Source organism: Ranitomeya variabilis, chromosome 2, assembly GCF_051348905.1.
Source record: "Ranitomeya variabilis isolate aRanVar5 chromosome 2, aRanVar5.hap1, whole genome shotgun sequence".
Classification (NCBI taxonomy): Eukaryota; Metazoa; Chordata; class Amphibia; order Anura; family Dendrobatidae; genus Ranitomeya; species Ranitomeya variabilis.
Genome location: NC_135233.1, coordinates 1,072,690,807 through 1,072,699,465, shown reverse-complemented (window position 1 = coordinate 1,072,699,465; position 8,659 = coordinate 1,072,690,807). Strand labels below are relative to the sequence as shown.

Sequence of the window (8,659 nt, the reverse complement as noted above, 5' to 3'; positions counted from 1 at the left end):
CCACCGGGGGAGCCCAAAATCCAATTTCACAACAGTAAACTCTGGGAGAGGGTCAGTCAGGGTTTCCCTAGTCTGAGGGAATTCGCAGGGGCCCGGGTTATTAGCTCTTTCCTACCTAGGTCTCCCATGACACATTATGCAGGATAATTGTAGGTGTATTTATTTTATTATAGGAAATAGTTAACTATAGGAGGGGCTGCTGTGTAGTAAGTGAGTGTACAGTGTTAGGAATGGCAGAAGGGCCCAGGCACCTGAACCATCTGCATGGTTTATAGGCCCAGGACGTCACAGCAGACTTGTAATGTTAAGGAAGCAGTGAAGCCCAGCCAATCGGGGATCCTTAGGACAAACGGACAGTATGAAGTATCAATGTTACAGCATTTTGGGAGGGAAGAAAGAAAGCGGTCCGGAAAGAGTACAGGGAGCTGATTGTCCAATATATGGCAGATCATTGCATGGGCTGATGCCCTCCGATCAGGGGCGAAACGGATGAAGGGACCCCCAAATTCAGTGAGTCTGGACAAGGAGGATACTGCAGTACTGCCAAAGGCGCTATTGCCCCATAATGTACTGGAGGACGTGGCAAGTAGTGCAGGGAAAGATGAAGATACATGTGATGTGCAATCTGTGGTTAATGCTGTGAGTTTCAAGTTGAAGTGTCTCAATTCTTGCAAATTCAGCTGCAGAAAGCCTTTAGTGGCGCAGAAGAGAACCTGACGATGCTGGACCTGAAAACACAGGTATGCTGACTAAGGGACACTATGTTTATGTGAGGGGAGGCCAGGGTGTGATGGATCATATGTCCTCAGCCATGACTACCACTGAGCCTACGATCCGCCAATAGCTACCACATTTGTATATAACCAGCTCCAGCTGTAGACAACCAATCTGAAATTCCTCACCACTGGTCTGTGCTATTCATGGACATGTTGGGTCCTCCAGTCACTTAGATTTAATTTGTAGCTGTACTCTTATTGGAAAACTTTGCTCCATGGCACAGCAAATCTCAAAAAAAACAATTTCTTGGCCCGAATATCTGGGCGGATTGTAAATATCACATTACATTTTCAGTGTTATATAAGGTGAATCAGAACTGCCAAATCACACAGAAGAGCAGGATCAGTCGGGGACATTTCATTAACAAAGTAAGCATAAATGCTGAGGGATAGAAAAATAATACTGAGAATACAGAAGGATTTTAGGTATGGTAGGATAGGTGTATAGAAATTCTGTGGAAAGAAAGAAAGGCATGCAATACATAAATAAATATAGATAAGATTATGTTCACAGATATTTGCACAAGGAAGAAAGGAAGAAAGGAAGAAAGAGAAAGAAACATGCATTATCTAAATATAGATAAGATAATGTTTATAGATATTTGCACATTTATATGCTTCTCTTTATCTTTCTACAGAAACCCTTCCTGGCATTATGATCCCATCTGATCCCATCACATTGGTTCTGTCTATTATTTTATGTCTTTTTTTTGTCCTGTTCTTCTTTGGACAGAAGAAAAATGCTTATAATTTGCCCCCCGGACCTCGACCGCTACCAATCATTGGAAATCTGCACATTCTAGATATGAAGAGACCACATCTGACAATGCACGAGGTAACATTCAGTAATTTGACTTTTTTATCCTAAATCATTATGATTCTGTTGCCTGGAAGGAATGGGAATATAATAAAGCCACATAATGAAAATAGTAAATATTTAAAGGGTTTATTTATTGTAGATTTCCTTCACACAGTTTGTTTGTATTTTTTGGCTTGAATATATATTCTATATATGTATATATGCACTGCTCAAAAAAATAAAGGGAACACTAAAATACAACATCCTAGATATTTCTGAATGAAATATTCCAGTTGCAATTTTTTATTCATTGCATAGTGGAATGTGTTCAGAACAATAAAACATAACAATTATCACTGTAAATCAAAATGAATATCCCATGGAGGTCTAGATTTGGAATGATACTCAAAATCAAAGTGGAAAATCAAATTACAGGCTGATCCAACTTCAGTGGAAATGCCTCATGACAAGGAAAAGATGCCTAGTATTGTGTGTAACCTCCACGTGCCAGTATGTCCTCCCTACAATGCCTGGGCATGTTCCTGATGAGGCGGCGGATGGTCTCCTGAGGGATATCTTCCCAGACCTGGACTAAAGCATCTGCCAACTCCTGGACAGTCTGTGGTGCAATGTGACTTTGGTTGATGGTGCGAGACATAATGTCCCAGATGTGCTCAATCGGATTCAGGTCTGGGAATTGGGGGGCCAGTCCATAGTTTTAATGCCTTCATCTTGCAGGAACTGCTGACACACTCCAGCCATACGAGGTCAGGCATTGTCCTGCATTAGGAGGAACCCAGGGCCAACTGCACCAGCATATGGTCTCACAAGGGGTCTGAGGATCTCATCTTGGTACCTAATGGCAGTCAGGCTATCTCTAGTGAGCACATGCAGGGCTGTGCGGCCCTCCAGAGAAATGCCACCCCACACCATTACTGACCCACTGCCAAACAGGTCATGCTGAAGGATGTTGCAGGCAACAGATCGCTCTTCATGGCATCTCCAGACTCTGTCACGTCTGTCACACTTGCTCAGTGTAAACCTGATTTCATCTGTGAAGAGCACAGGGTGCCAGTGGACATCGGGTACTCAGACCATCCTCATGGAGTCAGTTTCTAACCATTTGTCAGACACATGATACAGGAAAGAAATATATCTTGGTACCGTGTTAGCCAGTAGATAGAAAAATATTTAGAATTGAGAGTCCTCAGTGGTTGATACCTTTTAATGGCTAACTGAAAAGATGGTAACAAATTGCAAGCTTTCGAGACTACATACGTCTCTTCATCAGGCAAAGACTAAAGCAAATTCTGAAGAATCACATATTTATGCACAACATAGTATAGAAAAAAAAAAAAAAGAGGGGAAAAAAACCATGGATAAGCCAGGTGACATAAAGCAGAATTACCATGGGTGATAAACAGTTATGTCCATAAATATTGGGCCAGTTCTTAGATAAGGATTGTTTTATTGTCCTGTGATTAGGGTCTCTGTTGTGATGACCCCACATGGTCTGATGGGCAAGTTTCTTAGTTAATGTAAAAAGACATAAATCCATGTGACACATTCATTCCTGCAGTTAGAGTGTCAAAGCTCGTCATCAGTTTATATTCCCAGACTCTCCTGTCTTTCTGCGATTTGAAGTTACCTTTTAGTACAAGTAATTTCATGTCCATAATGTTATGATTTGGGAGCCAGAAATGTATTGCCACAGGTATATCCATTCTTTTTTCTCTTATTGTATGGTGGTGAGAGTTCATCCTTGTTCTCAGTTTCTGCCCTGTCTCCCCCACATACAGACCCCCAGTTGGACATTTAGTACAAATAATTAGGTACACCACATTAGAAGTGATGCAGCTGAAAGTACCTGGTATCTTGTAGTCCTGATGTGAGTTGGGAATCTTTATCTTGTCCGTGGTCATTATAAATGGACAGGTTTTGCATTTTTGAATCAGGGCTACCATCCAAGAACAATTGAAAACCAGATAACAAGAGCCACCAGAATGTCAAGGAATCACCTGCTACATTACAAAACTAAAGAAGAAAATAACCGGGTACCTCTAGTAGTTACCTACAATCCAAATCTGGAGGCGCTAAGGGGAGCTGCACGGAAATTACAACCTTTACTGCAAAAAGATGCCCGCTTACAATCCATTTTTCCAGACCCCCCACTACTGTGTTTTAAGCAGCCCCCAAATCTAAGAAGCATCATTGTCAGGAGCTCCCTGTCCTCTCCAACAGCTGCAGGTACCTTTCCTTGCAACCAGAAAAAAGGCAAAACCTGTCCATTTATAATGACCACGGACAAGATAAAGATTCCCAACTCACATCAGGACTACACGATACCAGGTACTTTCAGCTGCGTCACTTCTAATGTGGTGTACCTAATCATTTGTACTAAATGTCCAACTGGGGGTCTGTATGTGGGGGAGACAGGGCAGAAACTGAGAACAAGGATGAACTCTCACCGCCATACAATAAGAGAAAAAAGAATGGATATACCTGTGGCAATACATTTCTGTCTCCCAAATCATAACATTATGGACATGAAATTACTTGTACTAAAAGGTAACTTCAAATCGCAGAAAGACAGGAGAGTCTGGGAATATAAACTGATGACGACCTTTGACACTCTAACTGCAGGAATGAAAGTGTCACACGGATTTATGTCTTTTTACATTAACCCTGCTGTTCTGTTCGCATTTACTATACACTAGTTCTGTTCGGGTCACTATGACCCGGCTTATTAAACCTTGATTTTAGACACTCTAACTCATTTTTTTTTATAACTTTTTGCTTACTAGACTGTTTGTGAACATGTTTGGTAGTAAAAAAAAGAAAAATGAAACAGAAATCTTTTTTTTTTGTTTTTATTCTGAAAAAACAGATCAATGAGCAAAACGAAAATAGAAAAATACACATTTTTGTAAAAAAAAAAAAAAATCAAAACAATCAAATCAAACATTTTGAAAACTTCTGAAAACAAGCAGATAAGCCAGGAAGACAGACTTACTTAGCCAAAAAAATTATTTGCAAGACTTTACAGCTCAGATTTACAAACAAAAACCGTCTTAGACAGCGCGTTCTGAGCAGTCCGTTCTGCGCAAAATATACACGTGTAGTGCACACCTAGTGATCTCTCCGGATGCACTCTACATTTTAGAATAGACTGCGCACCAAAAATAATCAATATAAAGCCATTTTTATGGTGCGCAGATCTCAATGCATACCCCCGGTAGAGCGCGCGTACGACCCCATTGAAATAATTTAGGAAAAAAATCAATTGATATACAATAGTAGATGCAATAAATAGACCCAACTGAGGTTATAAGTCCTTTATTTCACTGAAAATATGGCCTCACAGCTGTAAAAAACGATGCCGGGTCACTATGACCCGAACAGAACTAGTGTAACTTTTTTCGTGTAGCAAAAAGTAAACGAAAAAAAAAAATATATATATATACTCATATGTAGGTCCCCCCAAATGAGGAAAAGTCAAGGAGTCTCAAGTTTTAGAGACTTACAGAAAAAAATCTACAGGGCCGCAAAAAGTCTGTTCGGGTCACTATGACCCGAACAGAACAGCAGGGTTAACTAAGGAACTTGCCCATCAGACCATGTGGGGTCATCACAACAGAGACCCTAATCACAGGACAATAAAACAATCCTTATCTAAGAACTGGCCCAATATTTATGGACATAACTGTTTATCACCCATGGTAATTCTGCTTTATGTCACCTGGCTTATCCATGGTTTTTTCCCCTCTTTTTTTTTTTCTATACTATGTTGTGCATAAATATGTGATTCTTCAGAATTTGTTTTAGTCTTTGCCTGATGAAGAGACGTATGTAGTCTCGAAAGCTTGCAATTTGTTACCATCTTTTCAGTTAGCCATTAAAAGGTATCAACCACTGAGGACTCTCAATTCTACATATTTTGCAGACACATGCACATTTGTGGCCTGCTAAAGGTAATTTTGCAGGGTTCTTGCAGTGCTCCTCCTGTTCCTCCTTGCACAAAGGTGGAGGTAGCTGTCCTGCTGCTGGGTTGTTGCCCTCCTACGGCCCCCTACACATCTCCTGGTGTAATGCCCTCTCTCCTGGTAGCGCCTCCAGCCTCTGGACACTACACTGACAGACACCGCAACTCTTCATGCGACAGCTCGCATTGATGTGCCATCCTGGATGAGCTGCACTACCTGAGCCTCTTGTGTGCATTGTTTACTGCTACCACAAGTGTGAAAGCACAACCAACATTCAAAATTGACCAAAACATCAGCCAGAATTAGTACTGAGATGTGGTCTGTGGTCCCCGCCTGCAGAACCACTCCTTTATTGAGGGTGTCTTGATAATTGCCAATAATTTAAATCTGTTGTCTATTCCATTTGCACAGCAGCATATGAAATTGATTCTCAATCAGTGTTATTTCCTAAGTGGGCAGTTTGATTTCACAGAAGTTTGATCTACTTGAAGTTATATACTGTTGTTTATGTGCTCCCTTTATTTTTTTGAGCAGTGTACAATGTAGATATACTGCATCTCGCCTGTAGGGGTATATGGGTATATTACACTCTTTGGTATAACCTATAGAATGTACCGTGCATATTGCAGTCGCAGCTTCACCTATGTAATGTATACAGACTGCTGTACATACATTATATAGATGATACTGCTACTGCAGTATATAATTGCATTATCACTTATACCATATACAGTATACTCGAGTATAAGCCAACCTGAGTATAAGTCGACCCCTGTAATTTTGCCACATAAACTGGGTAAACGTAATGACTCGAGTATAAGCCTAGGGTGGGAAATGCAGCAGCTACCGGTAAATCTCAAAAGTAAAAATAGATACCAATAAAAGTAAAATTAATTGAGACATCAGTAGGTTAAGTGTTTTTGAATATCCATATTAAATCAGGAGCCCCATATAATGCTCCATAAAGTTTATGATAGCCCCATAAGATGCTCCATATTAAAATATGCCCCATATAATCCTGCATAAAGGATAATAATGGCCACCTAAGATGCTCCATAGACACATTTTCCCCATATAGTGCTGCACAAACCTTGATTATGGCCCCATAAGATGCTCCATAAAGATATTTGCCCCATATAGTGCTGCACAAACGTTATGGCCCCATAATATAATCTATACAGACATTTGCCCCATACAATGCTGCACAAACGTTTATTATGGCCCCATAAGATGCTCCATAAAGATATTTGCCCCATATAGTGCTGCACACACGTTATGGCCCCATAAGATGCCCCATACAGGCGCTTGCCCCATATAGTGCTGCACAAACGTTATAGCCCCATAAAATGCCCCATACAGACACTTGTCCCATATAGTGCTGCACAAAAGTTGATTATAGCCCCATACAGGCACTTGCCCCATATAGTGCTGGACAAATGTTGACTTTGGCCCCATACAGACACTTGCCCCATATAGTCCTGCACAAACATTGATTATGGCCCCATACACTGCTGCACAAACGTTGATTATTGCCCCATACAGACACTTGCCCCATATAGTGCTGCACAAACGTTATGGCCCCATAAGATGCTCCATACAGACACATGCCCCATTTGCTGTTGCTGCGATAAAAAAAAAAAATCACATACTCACCTATCCGTCGCTCAGGCCCCCGGCACTTTCAATATTCACCTGACTTCGTTCCGACGCCACTCCATCTTCAGCGTCTTCTGCACTGACGTTCAGGCAGAGGGCGCGCACTAACCACGTCATCGTGCCCTCTGACCTGAGCGTCAATTCAGAAGACGCTGAAGACAGAGCGGCGCCTGGAATGGGGAGCAGGTGAATATCGCGCAGCGCTCCCTGTATTGAGCGGTCACCATTACCGCTTATTACAGTATTGAATATGCGTCTCCACCCCTATGGGAGGTGGAGCAGCATATTCATTACTGTAATGAGCGGTACCATGTGACCACTCAGTACAGGAAGAAGCCAGGGACCTGCAGGGACCACGCCAGGAGCAGGTGAGTATAATTAGACAGCCCCCGCTCCCCATCCCCTGCCGACCCCTGGGTATGACTCGAGAATAAGCCGAGAGGGGGACTTTCGGCCCAAAAAAATGGGCTGAAAATCTCGGCTTATACTCGAGTATATGTGGTATATTGTATATACAACAGTCAATATACATTAGACAGGTCAAACTGCAAATGCTGTATATACAATATATAGTATAGGTGATACTGTGATAGCAGTGTATAGTCATGGTATATATATACACCAGTATCACCTATATAACGCATATATACATCAGTAGCAGTGTTGCGTATATAATGTATATAGACTGCTGTACATACATTATATAGGTGGTACAGTGATTATATACAGCTATATATACATACAGCATTCTATACACATTATACAGATCAAACTGCAAATGCTGTATATACATAAAAAGCTTTCATATTGGTAATCAGCTGAGATGGAGGAGGATAAGGTGGGTCCACTGTTGTGATCCTAATGGCAGAGGATCTCAGGGTCTTCAGCAAAGTCTGCAAACATAAAAACTAGCTCTTAGGGAGGTGGTAACTAAGCTGACCACATACCTGATCCTAGCCCACAACTAACAGCAGCCGGGGAACGTACCTACGTTGGTTCTAGACGTCTCGCGCCAGCCGGAGATCTAACTAACCCTTTCAGAGAAAATACAGACCTCACTTGCCTCCAGAGAAAGGTACCCCAAAGTAGATACAGGCCCCCAACAAATAATAACGGTGAGGTAAGAGGAAATGACAAACGTAAGTATGAACTAGATTCAGCAAAGAGAGGCCCACTAAATAATAGCAGAAATATAGAAAGAGGACTTATGTGGTCAGTAGTGTTGAGCGATACCGTCCGATACTTGAAAGTATCGGTATCGGAAAGTATCGGCCGATACCGGCAAAGTATCGGATCCAATCCGATACCGATACCCGATACCAATACAAGTCAATGGGACTCATGTATCGGACGGTATTCCTGATGGTTCCCAGGGTCTGAAGGAGAGGAAACTCTCCTTCAGGCCCTGGGAACCATATTAATGTGTAAAAGAAAGATTTAAAATA

At 41.6% G+C, this 8,659-nt stretch overlaps 1 protein-coding gene across 1 annotated transcript in view; it reads left to right on the top strand.

The window, feature by feature from the left end:
• Window positions 1-1,095: 1,095 nt before the first annotated feature.
• LOC143808677 (cytochrome P450 2K1-like) overlaps window positions 1,096-8,659 on the top strand; it is a 200,170-nt gene continuing 192,606 nt past the window's right edge. The window contains exons 1-2 of the mRNA XM_077291581.1: window positions 1,096-1,145; window positions 1,415-1,611. Coding sequence (XP_077147696.1) covers window positions 1,432-1,611 — 180 coding nt within the window. The 5' untranslated portion in view covers window positions 1,096-1,145; window positions 1,415-1,431. The remainder of the gene's footprint in view (window positions 1,146-1,414; window positions 1,612-8,659) is intronic.